General features: G+C 36.0%; 1 protein-coding gene across 9 annotated transcripts in view; it reads left to right on the plus strand.

Moving 5' to 3' along the window:
- Window positions 1–20,094, plus strand: part of LOC138691769 (gastrula zinc finger protein XlCGF28.1-like) — a 218,554-nt gene that overhangs the window by 134,400 nt on the left and 64,060 nt on the right. For 5 of the 9 annotated variants that reach the window (XM_069814130.1, XM_069814127.1, XM_069814134.1 and 2 more), the window contains 3 exons: window positions 13,949–14,049; window positions 16,762–16,899; window positions 19,481–19,563. The exons of 1 other annotated variant lie outside the window; for it this stretch is intronic. In XM_069814130.1, coding sequence (XP_069670231.1) covers window positions 13,954–14,049; window positions 16,762–16,899; window positions 19,481–19,563 — 317 coding nt within the window. In that variant the 5' untranslated portion in view covers window positions 13,949–13,953. Of the gene's footprint in view, window positions 1–11,647; window positions 11,770–13,948; window positions 14,051–16,761; window positions 16,900–19,480; window positions 19,564–20,094 lie in introns of those variants that run through there. 3 more of the 9 variants (XM_069814129.1, XM_069814125.1, XM_069814140.1) reach the window with 3 other exon arrangements.

The raw sequence follows: 20,094 nt of genomic DNA on the forward strand, positions 1-20,094 counted from the left end.
TATTTTAAGGTTAAATATTTTTTTAGCATTTTTGCGTCTTTATTGTACATTTTCAATATTTTTAATGCATTTAAAATAAACCACACATAAGTTATAAAAAAAAAGAACAATTGTATAAATTAAAATTAAAATGGAACTCTCTGCATCATAATCCACAGTTGATTCCCGATTTACCACGAAAATCGTCTGTAGCTGCATTTAGATTGGCAACAGGCCATGACTGTTTGGCCAAACACCTGCATAGAATTGGAATATATCAGTCCCCTAACTGCCCATTGTGCAACTGAAACCAAGAAATGGATTCGGAACACCTCAAAATCTGTGCTTCAGTGGCTGACCATGATAATATCTTTGAAAAATATTGGAGTGCAAGAGGTCAAATGACTTTATTGTCAAACGCCTGCCATTAGAAAACAACAACAAATTAAGATTATATATTCACTTCAAAAACATATTTGCTGAGAATCTTGCAATACATGCATTTCCAAGAAGTCGTAAAGTTTTCTCCCCTACCGATTCAATCTTTTATGTCACGTAAAAAAGATGTTTGAACAGTATTACCATAGTCTAGTGAATAGTCACGAAGCTCAGTACGTAGTAAATAAGCATCCATAGATAGTTGCTAACCACTAGTATCACTAATATCGCCTCGTTACAGACAATGTAAAATAGTAATGGCACAGTCTATTGTTCCTAGCACCCTCTCAACTCAAACTTCGTGACTATATACTAGACTATGGAATGAAAGGGGGTGAAGGAAGTATTAAAGCAAGTCTCCAGGTCCCATTACTGTTGTTGCTTGCACGCTCAAGTCACGCATTTAATGAAGTTTCTAATCTTTTCTCACACTACTCTTTTTGAGGCAACGCACAGTCAATATATCCTGACCTCTGATAGAAAGTAGAGACAGTCCTTCTGAAATAAGTTGTTTTAAGTTTGTTCCAATCACTTTAGGAGAAGCAGAAGATCTTTTTCCACCATGAACAACGTTCTCTCTCACAGGCGGCTCACTATGACAGTTGACAACTTAAAAAAGGATCTTGTTGTGACATACAACCAAGGAAAGTGAGTTCCGTATGGGATAGTTTATCAAGTGTATATCTAGTGTTTGTCTGTTTCCATGAATAATAAATGCCTATTTCACTACCTAGAAGAAGAAAAAAGAAGAAAGTTAGCTTCCCTTATCAAAAGGTTGCCAGATTTGACAAAGTGTGTCACATATAATTTGGAAACACACCTTAAAGGTAAAATGATATGCATTTGAAACAATGAGGAAATCGAATATACAAAATGTCAGAAAAATTTACACCTAAGTAGCGTTTGTGCCATTTACAGTTAAGAAAAGGGGGGGGGGGGAATATCATCAGATAGGTTAGAATGATATGAATGCCATATACATCGAGAAAAATAATAGTACGGATTTATTGGCATTGATATCTAAACGAATCAAGAGCCCTCGGTTAAGATAACTTGAAATTTCCATTATCGCTCCCATACAAATGATTTCTCAATATCTGAACCGATCCTTTGAGGGCACTAATGGCTATTTCCTTCACAATGCTGTGTGTTAGCCCCAGCTTTTTACATTTGTTGGCAAAGAAGGAAGGTATGGTACCTCGTACTCCCACCATCAGACCTATTACATCAATGTGGGACAGGCTATATTTATCTTTATAGAACGGGATTGTTGGTTCATAGATCCGTTTCTTTTCACTGTTTTTAGTGCCTATATGCCTGCCTATTATAATCATAATAAATGCCTAATCATCCGGGCTCTTGATTATATATTAATTATTACATTTTTTTAAGGTTATCGTTATACAATTAAACCCACCAATAATGTCGCCTATTTCGGTTTGCTTATGACATACAGGGTGTAACAACTTTAATGTTTAGAATTTCTGGAACATGTTCCCTGACACGTTCTACGTTGATTAAACCTAACATATCTATATCCGAAATTGAGAGGTTACAGAGATAACAGAGCTGGAAGAAATAGAACTTCTTGCAGCTCCAAGCATTATACCGTTTATACAAGGCCTATTTTATGGCATTACTAAGTAGAGATACATAAGAAACATTTGAAAAGCAGTGAATGAAGGAAATTTTACTTTTAAGAGAAATGAAATTAAAATTGTTTAGGTTGCTAAGGAAACGAAACAGACAACAGTTTAAAATAACAGTTGTGAGAAAAATAAACCGTATTGTGACTAGTCTTTTTATTGAGTTTGGACCATTAAAACATGCCTTTTGTGTACACACATCAGGAATACGCCGACATAGTTCATGTGTATGGACTGTGTGATGGCAATGCAACAGCAGCTGTTTTGGCATATGAAGCTCGGTTCCCAAATCGTAGGATTCCTAGTGCACAGGCATTTTCACGTGCCTATTGGCAAATTTCAAGAAGTACAGTGTTTGGAATCTTAAGGACATTTTTTTCAACTTTGCACTGCTTCTTTCATACTCTCAAGTAGTTGATATTAAAATGTAATATGGTAATAGTAAAAATAATCACATAGACATGTCACTTTCGGAAATTGGTGTTACTTCTTTCAGTATTCAGCGATAAAATTAAACTCAGATATTTAACTTTGGGGTACAAATACTCCAAACCTATAGAGCTTTGGATATAGGTATGTTAGGTTTAATCGACATAGAATGTGTCAGCGAACATGTTCCAGAAATTCTAAACATTAAAGTTGTTACACCCTGTATAATGTCCATATTGCTGATTTGTTGTGATTTAGACATCTTTCCACTAATGGAACATACAATTGTTAGTGTTGCAGTTACCTCTAATCCTGGAGTTGCAACATTCAGCGAAGATGAAGATCTGCATACCGACGAGAAGAGAAGCCTGGGCGTGGTTCACAAAGTCGACAAGCTAATGAGCTGCGATGTGTGTGGAAAGTGTTTTTCCCACAAGGGAAACTTCAATAAGCATTTACGCGTACATACAGGAGAAAAACCATTCAGTTGTGACGTGTGTGGAAAGTGTTTTTCTAATTTAGGCGACTTAAAAATACATGTACGTATACACACAGGCGAGAAGCCATTCAGTTGTGATGTGTGTGAAAAGAACTTTTCCTGTTTGGGTTATTTAAATAGGCATTTACGCGTACACACCGGCGAAAAACCATTCAGTTGTGACGTGTGTGGAAAATGTTTTCCAGACACTTTGCATCTCAATAGGCATTTACGCGTGCATACAGGCGAAAAGCCGTTCTGTTGTGATGTGTGTGTGGAAAGGCGTTTTCGTGCTCTGCACATCTAGCTAGGCATTCACCTCTGCATACAGGCGAGAAGCCATTCTGCTGTGACGTTTGTGGAAGGCGTTTTCCCGGTATGGAATATCTGAAGAGGCATTCACGCTTACACACCGGGGAAAACCCTTTGAATTGTAAAGTTTGCGGCAAACGTTTCTCGTTTGAGGGAAGTCTCAAAAGTCATATACGTGATATTTGTGGGAAGACTTCCGCTGAACCAAGTAGGTTAAAGACAGAAGAAAGCTTACACACAGGCAAAAAACCTTAGTAGTGCAATGACTGGCGAAACCTTTGCTGTTTACAGTCATTTCAAAAGTTTCGCAGGCGAACCGACGCGAGAAATCTTTCACGACCCATATCTGGCGGAATACGGTACTCTATTAAGGCCCGTTACACACTTGCAGAGTTTTCGCTAGCGAGAAAGAGGCGAAGAGCCTTCCTCCACACACTTGGCGAGTTCTCGCTATCACAGATCACACCTCGCTATGATCATCTATGCACTGCCTTCATGCAGAAAGCATTTTTCTGATTATACTAATGCATCGTTGGGGGAAATATTATAGGTTATGTATTTACGTATATTCTCGTACTTAAATATATAACCTGTAAACTTTACAAATTACGCACGAACGCTATGTTGAATCTGAGTATTCAGATGATGAGGAAATGGAGTTACATGAACATATTTTGTTAATGAAAAGAAGTAGGCCTAAAATTAAAGCCAGAAATATCAGAAATCCACATTCTGTCTTACGAACATATTGGCGAGTTTTGGACACTCGTTTCGATTTGAATGATGATACGTTTAGGCGTTATTTCAGGTTCAATGGACCACAGTTTTTTTGCCATTCATGATATGATAGAGAATTCTTTACTATATCCTGATTAAAATTACGTAAACTGTTAAGACATAAGCTATACATACATTATTTCAAATGTGTAATTAGTACTATTAAATCTCATCAAATAAAATATAGCCCTATTTATTTTCAGATAATCTGATATTTGTCTCCAGAATTCTTCTTTAAGTTTCGTGTTTTTATAGTTTTCATCCCGTGTATCATATAAATACGCCTACGGGTGACATCGTACAAGTTCGATAAGTTTCTGGCTGCAATTATCAGCCATCTTTCCTCATTTTCAATTAAAAACAATACAATTCATCGCCACCTGTGATATCTTTTTCTACATTCAATCGTCATAAAGAGTATAAATGTCAAACATCTTTGAGAAATGTGTCAAGAAAATTCGCTGAGCTACAGATTCCAGCGAGAAACTCGCGCGAGATTTTTGCCTCAAGCGAGAATCTCTTCCAGTGTGTGGACGTCCATTTGAATCAATGTTATCAATTTTTTTTATTTTCTCGCAACACATTTCTCGCTCGCGAAAAATCTGCAAGTGTGTTACGGGCCTAATGCATGCACGTGTACACATCCAGAAGCCATTCAATTGTGACGTGTGACTAGCAGGCCTGGAGTATATGAGCGTTTTGATGTCAGATTTCTGAACTGTGATAGTTCCGTGAAATCACTGTGGCTCCTGCTATCGATTTTGTCCCTAAGTTATTTTCTGTGTTCGTTGCCTCTTAGGTATTGCAAATGTTTCTGATCACATTCCGAAACTTTTCTTTGTTTATTTCCCTTTTGAAAATAGAATTTATACACCAGCGCCATGTTTTATACCAACAATACTGAAAACTACATGGCATGACCTCTGTTCTCGCGATGTATGAGACAGTATATTCGTCCAATTTTATTTGCGAATGATCAGGGAAATCATTCGTCGAATATATCAATTGCTTGCCTATTAAAGACATGCTAACAATTACCATTTAATTAGGACGAAAATGAATTAGGTACCAGTTATTTTGTCGCCCTGGTTGGCTCAGTTGGTAATGCGCTGGCCTTCTATGCCCGAGGTTGCGTGTTCGATCCCGGGCCAGGTCGATAGTATACTACAGGCTCATGTCTGTGGATAGACTGGCGTGTAAAAGAGCTGCGGGACAAAAATTCCGGCTCATCGACGACGCTGATATAACCTCGGCAGTTGCGAGAGTCGTTAAATAAAACGTAACGTTCAAGTATTGACTTGAAATTGTCTAGACTCTGGAACTGTCACGTACGTAGATAAGTCACCATCGCTACGAATTTCATATCACTCAGACATGCGCAGCTGTGATTTTGGAACGATAGTCACAACCTGTCAGAAGTGACAAAACTTTCATTCCAACAAATTCGCAAGTCTTCATATCACAATCCAGCAGTAGTGTGTAACTTTTCTGTTGATCGAGGTCACTTTAAAAAGCACGCAAGTTTACATATCGTAGAGAAGCTCTTCACTACAAGCACGTCGTTATCAAAACTTTCCTATTTTATCCCTGTCCACACCTGTGGAGTAACGGTCAGCCCGTCTGGCCGCGAAACAGGTGGCCCGGGTTCGAATCCCGGTCGGGGCGAGTTACCTGGTTCAGGTTTTTTTTCCGGGGTTTTCCCTCAACCCAATACGAGCAAATGCTGTGTAACTTTCGGTGCTGGACCCCGGACTCATTTCACTGGCATTATCACCTTGATTTCATTCAGACGCTAAATAACGTAGATGTTGATACAGCGTTGTAAAATAACCCAATAAAATAAAAAAATAAAATAAAAAATTGTCTACCTTCCTCTTAGTATCTGCATCTGATACAAATTCTAGATTGCGTTGTGATCCGGAGAAATTCCGAACCAAGGCAAAACAGGGATGATTTTCTGACAGGAAGGTTTTTTTTTTTTTTTTTTTTTTCCGCGAGACAGATTCAATTCAACTTCTTATTTGCAAATGTAAATATTTGTCTTAATATAGTTTATATAATATAGTTGTACATGTATATTTACAATTGCAGTAAATTTACAATTGCAGTAAATTTACAATTAATATCAAGAATTTGAATGTAGTTGGTCAATCTGTTATTGTAGTGATATTTTGTAATTAGTCTATTTTGATTTGTAAGCTGTGTATTTTGTAATTATTTTCGAAGTTGTATTTAAAACAATGTAACTGTTGTTACAACCTGTAGTTTCTGCAGTTGTCCCGTCGATTCTATTTTCGAAAGTGGTACTGTATGAGACCTAACAGACAATAGGTCAGTATCTGAAGCAAAATATATTTGTAAGTACAGAGAGTGGTTAGCCTCAACTTTAAGAAGATTTTAATTAAATTATAAGCCTCTTCTTGTACTTTAAGTGGTAGCATATTTTGCATATATAGTGAGTTATTCTGGACTATTTCAATCTATTGGATATGGACTGCGAATTCTGTAAACATCGACATAAACCTCATAAACGGAATTAACTATGTAATATGCTCTACATTACTTCTAAATTAAAAATACGTGTCAATATACTTACATATTGGCTTTTAAGGAATCCGGAGGTTCATTGCCGCCCTCACATAAGCCCGCCATTGTTCCTTATCCTGAACAAGATTAATCCATTCTCTATCATCATATCCCACCTCTCTCAAATCCATTTTAATATTATCTTCCCATCTACGTCTCAGCCTCCCCAAAGGTCTTTTCCCCTCCGGCCTCCCAACCAACACTCTATATGCATTTCTGGACTCGCCCATACGTGCTACATGCCCTGTCCATCTCAAACGTCTGGATTTAATGTTCCTAATTATGTCAGGTGAAGAATACAATGCGTGCAGTTCTGTGTTGTGTAACTTTCTCCATTCTCCTGTAACGTCAACCCTCGTAGCCCCAAATATTTTCCCAAGAACCTTATTCTCAAAAACCCTTAATCTCTGTTCCTCTCAATGTGAGAGTCCAAGTTTCACAACCATACAGAACAACCGGTAATATAACTTTTATAAATTCTAACCTTCAGATTTTTCGACAGCAGACTGGATGATAAAAGTTTCTGAACCGAATAATAACAGGCATATCCCATATTTATTCTGTGTTTAATTTCCTCTTGAGTATCAATTATATTTGTTACTGTTTCTCCCAGATATTTGAACTTCTCCACCTCTTCAAAAGATAAATTTCCAATTTTTATATTTCCATTTCGTACAATATTCTGGTCACGAGACATAATCATATACTTTGTCTTTTCGGGATTTACTTCCAAACCTATCTCTGTAGTTACTTCCAGTAAATTTCCCGTGTTTTCCCTAATCGTTTGTGGATTTTCTCCTAACACATTCACGTCATTTGCATAGACAAGCAGTTGGTGTAACCCATTCCATTCCAAACCCGCTCTGTTATCCTGGACTTTCCTAATGGCATACTCTAGAGCAAAGTTAAAAATTAAAGGTGATAGTGCATCTCCTTGCTTTAGCCCACAGTGAATTGGAAACGCATCTGACAGAAACTGACCCATACGGACTCTGCTGTACATTTCACTGAGACACATTTTAATTAATCAAACTAGTTTCTTGGGAATACCAAATACGTATCAATATAAACATATGAAAATAAAAGACAGATGTAAGTAAGAAATGCCTTACCTATTCTAAGACACGTATTTACATGCACTAACCCCGATCATATGGATAAATATGTGTTGGGAATGGTAAAGATTATGTTAATATGAAAGTTAAGTACTGTTCAAGAGAAAAACAACTTTATCCACACAATTCGTATTATACCAGGTCTGTAGAGATTAATCGAACGTTATATATTGAATTATAAAGAATTATTCGCCATTGAAATTTATAATATTTGCCTTCGTCAGAATTTAATTCCTTTACGTGTAATTTAAAAAATATATATATATATATACTTTCTTACAATACGGCACTAAAAACTTATATTTAATTGTATCTGGTATAAGAGGTGAGTTTGATCTATTGTTCACAAAAGCACATTAGGAAGAAAAAGCCAGATAAAAAAGTAATATATAGTAAATTATGGTATGCAAACACAAGAAGAAGAAAAAAATTATATATATTGCACTCAAAGGTCAATAGTTAAATAAACTTCAACAATATGAAACATAGAAATATATGAGGAAAAAATGAAGTGGTCCTACTTAATAACCTGAATATAGTCACTTGTTTGTTTTGTCAGTCACTAAGAAACTGTCAGGAACAGTTGGGTTGTACTACTTAAAAGTATGTAGAGTTTCTTTGGATTAAAATCTGAATTATTAATGTGTTATATATTTTCATTACAACTTAACCATCAAAATAACTGTATTCATTCTGGATAAATATCCTAGGCCAAACCTCACTTCATCTCGCCAAAAAATTGTAATCTCGAAAAATTTTGACTAGTTCCACACCTTGAGCTTGAGCGCTAATGTAAAATCTATGGAATACAATAAATGCAATAAAAAATCTCAGATCAGATGCTGATCCTCGTTCTGATTCAATTAGCAAAGAGTGGACTCATTGGCTGAAGAATTTTGATAATTTTTTTTATCTGCACTTTCATTAGGCTTAAAGATTCAAATCATTTAAATCTGATTAATTATGTGTCTCATTCTGTTTATGATTTCTTAAGTGAAACTTATACATAATTATGAAATTGCTCTGCATATAGCAACGTATTGATATATATACTAGATATTTACCTGCTGTTAGAAGACATGAATGTGGAAAATCTGTAGGTAATATAGGCAGGGGAGGTATTTATGGAGATTAATTTTATCATTTGTTTTTCTTTATATTGGTTTCGGCAGAGATTGTTGGTGATTGTTTTGTACTCTTGGCAGAGATTAATGGACATTTTCGAAAATACAGTTATTTTGGAATTTAAGTATTGCCTCAGTATGATATTACTTTTCAAATAATTAACATTTATGGTTCGTTGGATTCTGGTAAAGGTGTGGCATGGCCAATACACAATATTAGTTGGATGGAGACTTTATTGTATTGTATTGTATTTATTAACATTCCATGGTATTCATACATTACCTACAGCTAGAATATGGAACAAGTCAAAAAACTTAATACTGTTATAAAGTCCTAATTTATAGTAACAGCCTAAATGAAATATATACAGACGAGATTTACAATATAGTCAACTAGTACAACATAAAAGTTTTAGTATCAATTTCATGAAGTGTTATTGAATGTCATGAATTCACCTACAGAATAGAAGGCGTGAGAAATTAGGTACTTCTTTAATTTGGCCCTAAATAATTTTATGTTTTGATTTTAATTTTTTACATCGATGGGGAGGCTATTAAAAATATTTACTGCCATATAACGCAATCATTTTTGACAGCAAGATAGACCTGCCAATGGAGTATGAAAGTCATTTTTTACGGGTATTTATGCTATGAACTGTTGCATTAGTTACAAAGTTTTCACGATTACATACGAGGAAGATTATTAATGAAAAGATATACTGACAAGCCATGGCCATTATTTGTAGTTTTTTGAAAATAGTCCTACACGATTCCCTAGATTTGGCACCTACTATTATTCTAATTACTCTTTTTTGTAATAGAAATATATTGTTACTATCTGTGGAATTTTCCCCAGAATATTATACCAAAACTCATTACCGAGTAGAAGTATGCAAAGTATATTGTTTTTAAGGTATTGATATTTACTATCTTTTGCACAGATCTAATTGCAAAACAAGCTGAATTTAGTTTGGGGGTAATTTCTTTAATGTGATTTTTCCAATTTAACACATTGTCGAATTTTAAGCCAAGAAATTTGATTGTTGTTGTTTCTAATAGGAATCTATTTTTAATTATTGCGCTAGAAATTTGCGACGTTGAATTTGGACAGGAGTTAAATTGCATTGTATCAGTTTTGTTACAATTTAATATCAATTTATTGACTGAGAATCAGTCAGATACTTTGAAGAGAATTTCCGCTGTTGAAGATTGGAAAGTGTTTGAGTTATTGGCTGTAATTACTATACTTGTGCCATCTGCAAATAATATGTGATGACCTTCTGTATTTAAAACACATTCATTAAAAAGGGAAAATATTTGCAGCCCTCAAATTAACACTATGAAAAAGTTAGTGAAATGTTGAATTCTACGTCTTTTGAGTTCACTAATGTAATCAGAACACGTGAAATACCATGTAATGTAGCCTAATTGGATATATATAACAAAATTCAAGTGAAAAAACTCAGAATATGAAATTCGCTATAAAACGACGCAATAGAAATAATTCGTGAATGTGTTCACATTTATCTATTTCGCGATTGTTTTTTCCGCATGTTACTAATCAGAATCACTTAATTCGTAAATATTAGTCAAAATCTATTGTATATCTATTATGTCGTGATTTTCGCGATTTCCCTAATTACCCGGCCCTTCACTATAGCCCTATTCAGACACTTGTAACACTCACCAGAAAGTGATTTGAAGTCATAGATCTGCCTCAAAATCATTATGTTGGTGATATTTTTTCTTGGACTGTCTTCTGAAATATGTCAGAGGCATTTAGAAAATAATACTCCGACATTACAGCAAGCTATGCAGCAAGTTTAAACGATGGAGCTTGCTAAAAAGAAAAACACAAACTGTCAAATTCGTACCGCAATGCACTATTCTCTGCTTCCACAGTTAATGATAAATCTAAACTTGCAGTCAGAAGAAACTCCTTCAGTATTTGCGCCCGCTTTCGCTTTACAGCCTTATGCAGTACAGAATTCCACCATGATAACGGTAAAATTAACAATACATTGTAAAAATAAAAGTTCTTTCTCCTAACCATCTATTTGCCTTGTGATTTAGAAAGAGAGAGATGAGATTCAAGTGCGGCAAAATTACGGAACTATCACGTCAAGTTTCCTGTAGCATTTGTATACAGGCGTGGAACAATTGAATTCAAAGAGAAGGAAATGGGAGATAAATTTTGTAAGGTACCTACGCCAAAACCAGTACTTGCAAAGGAATTTGCGCCCTAGAAAAACTGAATGTGTGAGCTCCAAACCTGGTAGACACGTGTATCACTGTGGCTTGCGCTTCGCCCTGGAAGGCGTTCTGGAAAATTTTGAAGAGGAAAAAGCCCAAAATGGACGAAACGTAACAGCTACCATATAAAAGTGTTAGAGAAGCCGACTTAAGGATAAGAAGAAGAAACACCGGAAGGTGTATGTCTGCAAATTGAAAGTTGCTTTGTCCTTTTGCAATGCGAGTGGAATCTAGTAAAATCTATCATGTAATAGGGTAATGTATGAAGGTAAGCCAGGCATCTATTTACGTTTGACAAATTAGCGGAATTTCATGGGTAAGAAGATGTCGGTCCATGGACCATTTCATTTAGGTGTCATCCAGAGTTCTGTCTTACCGCCATTGGAAAACCACAAAAAAAAACTTAGCATGAATTTAATACATGAATGGTGTATCCAGTTTATAATGTTTAGATCACTGAGCCTAACAATCCAGAAACCTATGTTTCACGGCCTTCTATGTGAATTACTATCAAGCTTTCTAAATTATACTTTATGCTGAAATCTGAGTAAAATAAATTCGCTATATTGCGTCTTATATTTCTGTGCTGCTTTTGGGTTTGACCAATGCTTAAGAGTGACAGCTGAAAACAGGTATGTAGTAAATCTAATTTTTTCAACGAACATTGGGCAATATACTGTTCCTTTGTAATCCACAAAATGGTAGGAGTAAAACTCTCCAGCATGGCTTTCATTCGATTGCCGCTTATAATAGCGGCATGTACCTCATTCTTTGTATATTAGTATATAAAATTTGGGTACATTTAAAAGTTGTAATTAATTATTTCTTAATGTAATGCACATGTTTTAATTCGCATAGGATTTTCTTTATATTACACGCTCTCCTGTTAGTAATTTTTATTTTATGTTGGTGTTGTTGTATTTTCTATCTTTCACTAAGAACCATGAGTGTTCATGTTTTTTCCTCTATTCTTAAGATTATGGTTATGAACCATGTCGATATTTACCTGTGTAATCCTACAACACTAGACTAAAGGATGCACCATTTTCTTTAACATTTGTGTACTGTGATTAGTATGCTATAAGTGCTTTTAGTAGCTATTAGAATAATGAAAGTTCTGCGTTATTCAAATTATATCGCATCGTACGTTCCATATCCCTACGTTCGTTTTTTTTAGTAAAAACCACATCGATTCCACTTGCATTACGACGGACGTCTCATTTCACAGGTAATTTACTAGAGATTTGTACAATTTTATTCACTTAAAATAATTACCAATAGATTCCTTAACTTTTAAAACACAACTCTAAAAAAAAAAAAAAAAAAAAAAAAAAAGAGAGAAGAAAGAAAAAAAATTCTTAGAAATTCGAACAATTTGACTTCCAGAATCACTGGCAGTAGCTCAACCCTCGTTCCCCCTCCCCCAAAATCCACTCTTTATTCACAGAGCTTTGGAGTTATTTGTTGAATCCTAATGTGGATGCCATAATAAATGTTATGTTTTATTTAACGACGCTCGCAACTGCAGAGGTTATATCAGTGTCGCCTGCCATAATAAGTAAACATGTTAGAAGAATAATGTTTACACGAAACTGAATACTCTCTGGACTATAAAATATGTAAATACACTCGCTAATTACAAACTTATTATTACATGAATCATCCAGAAAATGGATGCTCCCTGGACTAAATGATTGTATTTTACTTTTTCATTTAGTCCACATATTCATCTGGTAATGTTATAGCTAAGATAGGCCTATCTGGTTCAATACCCGGCCCTGGAACAATTTTTCCCTCGAAATTATTCAAATCAACTTTACAGGGAGTTATACCTGAAAGCTTGATTTGCATAATACACGTCACTGTTCGTAAACAGAAAACCACAATTTAAGTCACACAGTGTTAGTGTGCACTCACTGTTGGTTGCTTGACGGTTGTCAGCCCACTTTGAGGTCTGTGGATGTAGAGGGAAAAATTGTATCAGTGTCTGGTAGAGTTCCCTGGTAGCTCAGTTGGTAGAGCGTTGGTACATTTAACCAAAGGTCCCGGGTTCGATACCCGGCCCCGGAACAATTTTTCCCTCGAAATTATTCAAATCAACTTTACAGGGAGTTACACCTGAAAGCTTGATTTGCATAATACACGTCATTGTTCGTAAACAGAAAACCACAATTTAAGTCACACAGAGTTAGTGTGCACTCAGTGTTGGTTGCTTGACGGTTGTCAGCCCACTTTGAGGTCTGTGGATGTAGAGGGAAAAATTGGACCGGTGTCTGGTAGAGTTCCCTGGTAGCTCAGTTGGTAGAGCGTTGGTACGTTTAACCAAAGGTCCCGTGTTCGATATCCGGCCCCGGAAAAATTTTTCCCTCGAAATTATTCAAATCAACTTTACAGGGAATTATATCTGAAAGCTTGATTTGCAAAAATCTAAGGATTAGGTATTGTAGATGTGAGAGTATTTGGAATCAAGATGATAATCATGATTTACGGATAACTGTAATTTAAGGAATATAATAGATAAGAATTCTTACTAACTCACGACCCACGGCGATGTAAAATTGAATATCAAATTTGTCGTCAATTCTCTAGCTTTGTAAAACAACTGCTGTAACTAATCCCTAGAATCACATGCTCGTGTATGGTCATGCACACCTTCGTTTGTATTTGTGTTCATTAGTAAGTGTTCGCGCTCGCATATGCACAGAAATTCTCACTCTATGCGGATGTCGATTTGTTATTTTATTTACCAAGCTAGTAGTCTATCTGTATCGCTCATGTTCTCCATGTTAGGATTCTTAATTTCTTTTTCAGTCGTAATGGATGACGTGATCAAGATGGAACCTGAGGTCGACCCACTTTCTATACAAACAAGTGATGACGCAGATATAGAAGAGAAGAAGCCTTTATCTGAGGTATAATGAGAGTAATTTCTTTTCTTTGCTAAATATATCATAGCCAGAGAGCATATACCTGTGTAATTAAATATTTTTCTTGAACTCAATGCAACACGATTAAGAAAGTTAAAACTTGTGATTGCATTGTACCAATCGTGAAAACCTAATTTTATATCACATAAGAACACGTATTTCACAACAAATATTGTTAATGTATTTTGGAGTATTTTCGGGGGCATGTTTCTTACAAAGTTACATCCATAATGGCTATTCATATCTCACTCCAACACCTACTGTACAGAATAGATAAATTTCAAAATGCTGTCATTCTCTCTGATTCTAAAGCAGCATTATATGCAATAAATTCAATAAAATGATGTCAATCCAAATTAAAGAATGTCACAAAATGATCCAACAACTTCAAAAACTACAGAAAAGAATTCAATTGCAATGGATACCTGCACATTGCGGAATTGCTGGAAATGAAACTGCTGACTTTGTTGCCAAAAAAGGATGCAATTTAATTCAGAATACAAATACAAGCCTACCTTTTACATCCATCAAAAGACTAATTAAAAATAAATATAAAATCAAGCAAAACCAAGCACTATGTACCAAAGCCAAAGATAAAAAATTGAGCATTTTAATAAAAAAAAAAAAAAAAACAAATTATTCCAGAAATCCCACGTAAATCTGCAGTAGCAAAATTCAGACTGCTTACAGAACACGATTATTTGGCCAAACATTTGGAAACAATAGGAATTTACACAAATCCTAATTGCCCTCTATGCAACAAAGAAGAAGAACTGACTGAAGATCATCTCATAACCTTTGAAGTTCTACGTGATGGATCCACCTCAGAGAAATATTGGAGAGAAAGAATGCTAATGGCTTCGTTGCCAAAGCCCGACATTAGATAACAACAACAACAACATGTTACATCCATATCCGCGATGTTTCGGATCGAGTTGTATAGGGCTCAACTGTAGGTCTACTACAAATTATAATATGGACTAACTTAAATCAATCTCCCTATTTTTCTCTCTTGTACAGTAACACATGCATACATCAATAAAACAAGATAACCATACTAACAGAAACTTTTTTATATTAAGCTTTCCTGAAGATATCATATGAAATGTAAACTCTAATTATTTTATTTAATCTCGTCTTGCAGTTTACACATTATACCGGGATCACTTCTTTTTTGTGCATTGTTGTGCAGTATGTGATCGGTTTCGAAGTAAATCCCGAAAAGACAAAGTATATGATTATGTCTCGTGACCAGAATATTGTACGAAATGGAAATATAAAAATTGGAGATTTATCCTTCGAAGAAGTGGGAAAATTCAAATATCTTGGAGCAACAGTAACAAATATAAATGACACCCGGGAGGAAATTATACACAGAATAAATATGGGAAATGCGTGCTATTATTCGGTTGAGAAGCTCTTATCATCCAGTCTGCTGTCAAAAAATCTGAAAGTTAGAATTTATAAAACAATTATATTACTGGTTCTTCTTTATGGTTGTGAAACTTGGACTCTCACTCTGAGAGAGGAACATAGGTTAAGGGTGTTTGAGAACAAGGCGCTTAGGAAAATATTTGGAGGTAAGAGGGATGAAGTTACAGGAGAATGGAGAAAGTTACACAACACAGAACTGCACGCATTGTATTCTTCACCTGACATAATTAGTAACATTAAATCCAGATGTTTGAGATGGGCAAGACATGTAGTACATATGGGCGAATCCAGAAATGCATATAGAGTGTTAATTGGGAGACCAGAGGGAAAAAGACCTTTAGGGAGACCGAGACGTAGATGGAAGGATAATATTAAAATGGATTTGAGTGAGGTGGGATGTGATGATAGAGACTGGATTAATCTTGCACAGGATAGGGACCGATGGCGGGCTTATGTGAGGGTGGCAATGAACCTTCGTGTTCCTTAAAATCCAAGTGGCTGCCTGAACACCTGCAGACTTCTAACACATGAGTACAGGCTGTTACAAAAGAAACATTACAGTGCTTCCAATCCTCAAATGAGGTATAGAAACTCATATATTCAGAAAATTAAAATAAATATTATAATCCAGACACATTATATGAAGACATTAATTCGTCAATTTATGCACAGAAACTTAAACATAAACAAAAGCGAAAAGTATGTGTTGAATTCAATATTCCCTAACGTTAATAGAAGAAAAAAAGTTCAGACAAGTTTGGGGGGGGGGGGGCAGTTACTCTACGAATTTAGTGTGCAAAGTTCTGTAATTGTATCTACCGTTACGTGTAATTTCTACAACATTTCAACGCACAGCAACTAGATAAGTGTTTGTGGTTTTTGTTGAAATTGCCGATGTCCCCTGTTGGACCATAAAAAACGTGGTCATGCTAAGTATTGGTCCCTGGCAATCCACCATCTCCCGACATGTCTTGTACCTGCTAAAGATTGGACCTTCAGTGCTTTGTGTATCTTTTATTAACATCATGTCAGGCACCCGTCAGCCCAGCAACAAAATATCAGACAATAAATGTATACATGTATATGCTGTGTTGCAAGGTTTCTCACGGAAATTATTTTACTGATGGTTTTGGAATAGGTACACGTGCATTCGTTGACATCTGTATTAATAATGCCGTCTACAGAGATTATAAATAGTCACACGACTTTCGTGAACAACCTTATATCATATTTTACCCTGTTACTTTTTTCTTTATCTTGCAGGAAGGAAATTTATTAGATTTGCACGTCACCGAAATAAAAACAGAATTTATTGACCACAAGTGCGACCTGAAATCAGAGATGACATATGAGGAAGCTGCAGTGTCAGTAGACTTTCCCATGCGGAAGAGTGAAGCTGAGGTGAGAGGAGTCTATGAAGTGTGTTGGTCGGTAGTTCTGTCTCTGTTACTTTCTGGTTGATATGGCTGCTATAGGCAGGTGACCAGGGGATACAATGTTTGCTCTCATTCTTTCAGTTTCTTCATCGTGTAATTCCTGAATCATTTGCATCTCATTTTTCTCGTGGACACTAAAATTTTCAGTGTTCAGTAAATCATATTAAGTTTTATGTTTGCATCGCCGCTGATAATTTTTTTAGTTGGTTATTTAACGACGCTGTATCATCTACGAGGTTATGTAGCGTTGATGAATTTGGTGATAGCAAGATGGTATTTGGCGAGATGAGGCCGAAGATTCGCCATAGATATCCGGTGTTCACCTTACGGTTGGAGGAAACCTCGTAAAAAGCCCAATTAGGTAATCAGCCCAAGCAGGGATCGAACCCGCCCCTGATGGCAACTTCTCGATCGGCCGGCAAGCGCCTTAACCGACTGAGCCATGCCGATGGCGCCACTGATGATATTTACCCCGACCACATTTAGTTCAATTTCATACACAGATGTCTAAATAAAAGGCAAGTCGAAATGATGGATCCAATTTAAGTAATTTATTGTGTGAAATCCAAAGAACATATCGTATTCACAAACTCCACATGAAGAAATCACATGGGGTCAAATCGGGAGAACGTGGTGGCCAACGAAATAGATTCGCATCTCTCACACTTACACGGCCTATCCATCGTTGTTGTAGTGACCCATTGAGAATCGTGCTGAATGCTGTCACGGTAATGGGGAAAGGCACCATCCAGTTGAAGAATGAAGTCTGCATTGTCCTCTTCAAGCTGTGGGAGGAGCCATCCATGCATCATATCAAGAAAAACATATTCTGTCACATTTCGTTTATCTGATACTTAATTTGGATATGCCACTGGACACCTATCACAGAGTTGTTTACGTGATAATCAAGCACGCAGAAAGATTTATGTTCTCCAGTCAACGTCATTATCCTTCATTGCCCTGCTGCTTATTCCTAGCGAGCGAAAGTGGAAACAATGCCGGGAAACTAAACTTTAAAAATTTCGGTATATGTATGATAAGAATTATCTTGTGTTCAATTTTAACGTACCTTGTTAACATGTTTCGACCTATATTGGACCATCTTCAGAACTGGTCGTTGTTGGTCTTGGCGCCTCGTTTCCTGTGAGGGTGCGTTCGTAGTGTAGAGTCAAAGAGTGTTTGTGTTTTGAAATTGAGTTGTGTGTTGAGAATATCGTTGGGGTGTGTTTTCGTGTGTCTGTATATTTCATATTGTTCTAGTGTGTTTTGTTTCTGGCTTTTTGGTTGGATGTTTAGTATTTCCATGTCTGTGTTGATGTCTCTGTAGGTGTGGTTAGCATTTGTGATGTGTTCTGCATATGTGGAGGTGTTTTGTAATTTTTTATGGCTGTGATGTGTTCTTTTTTAACGTGTTTGAAATGATCTGCCTGTCTGACCTATGTAGAAGTTGTTGCAGGTGTTACATTTGAGTCTGTATATGGCTGTGTGGTTGTATTTGTTTCTTTGTGTTGTTTGTGTGTTGAGATGTTTTTGTAGAGTGTTATTTGTTCTGTATGCGATGTTGTAATTTAATTTCTTGAATGTTAAAAAATTTACCTTTCGAAGCACTCAGCTCACAAAACAATGCGTTCGTTAGATTTCACACAATAAGTTACTGAAATCAGTCCCATCATTTTGAGTTGTCCTACAGCTCCTCACAATTTTCTAAACATTTTTCCATTACTGACTTTACTGTAAACTGTTACTTCCACATGGCTGTCTGGTTCTGACTTGTGAGCATCTCAGAATGTGGTGCGAGATTCATTGTCATTTCCACTTTCAATTAACTCTGTGTTTGTGCAAAATTTACGTAATACAGGTCCGTATCTCTGGAGTACGGTTAGCGCGTCTGGCCGCGAAACCAGGTAGCATCGGTTCGATTCCCGGTTCGGGTAAGTTAACTGGTTGATGTTCTTTCCGGAGTTTTTCCTGAACCCAATATGAGCAAATGCTAGGTAACTATTGGTGCTGGACCCCGGACTCATTTCACTGGCATTATCATCTTCACCACATTCAGACGATAAATATCCTAAGATCTTGATAAATCGTCGTAAAAAACCTAGTAAATAAAAACGTAATACAAGATATTTCCTACAAAATGCACTAATCTTTTGCATTTAATTGTATATGTATATGTTTCTATATCATTTTTTATTTTATTGGGTTATTTTACGACGCTGTATCAACATCTAGCTTATTTAGCGTCTGAATGAAATGAAGGTGATAATGCCAGTGAAATGAGTCCGGTGTCCGAAATATACCCAGCATTTGCTCATATTGGGTTGAGGTAAAACCCCGGAAAAAACCTCAACCAGGTAACTTTCCCCTACCGGGATTCGAACCCGGGCCTCCTGGTTTCTATATAATGTTTTGCCAACAATGCTTATATTGTATACTGCATTGGATAGAATTTATATTCAAATGTGTTTGATTATATGAACTACATTACATTGACTGTTCATCTGTTGTTGTCCCATGTGTCTGTTTTACATAATCCTGATTTACAGAACAATTCACGTGAAGTAGATGGAGTGAAGGAGGAGGTCAAACTGGAAGTAACATCAGAAGAGAATGAAGTCTTAACTGAGAGGTGAGTGAAATGTGTAAGTCTGTTACTTGGTCGTTGGTTTCACTGCTTTATTTACATCATAACAAAGTAAATATATTTGTAGTTTCAACATGATTATTGTTCAGATTAAAATTTCTGTATAGTTTATGTAATCAAATAGCATAAATTATAATATTTCGTATTACTATCACCAATACATGTCGTAGCACTACTAAACATTACTACTATGCTAATGTTGCGGCTGTGCAAGAAAATACCTAGACATTCACCTGTTTTCATGTTATCACATTTAATACAGGCGAAATATTTGAATTCTTTCATTTTCCAATTGTATGTACCCAGGAAAAATGACTTCGATTTTTTTTCTCTGGTTTGATGTCGAATTTCTAATACGCATTTGTTTATAACGTAGAAGGAACTGAGTCCTACTGCTTTCAGATCTGCTTCTCTCCTAGCGATCCTGTGTCCAAAGAAGGAAATTAGTCAATCTGGATTGATTTGAATGTCTGTATTTACAAGTTTCATAATTTTATTATTATTATTATTATTATT

Source organism: Periplaneta americana, chromosome 16 (genome assembly GCF_040183065.1).
Source record: "Periplaneta americana isolate PAMFEO1 chromosome 16, P.americana_PAMFEO1_priV1, whole genome shotgun sequence".
Classification (NCBI taxonomy): domain Eukaryota; kingdom Metazoa; phylum Arthropoda; class Insecta; order Blattodea; family Blattidae; genus Periplaneta; species Periplaneta americana.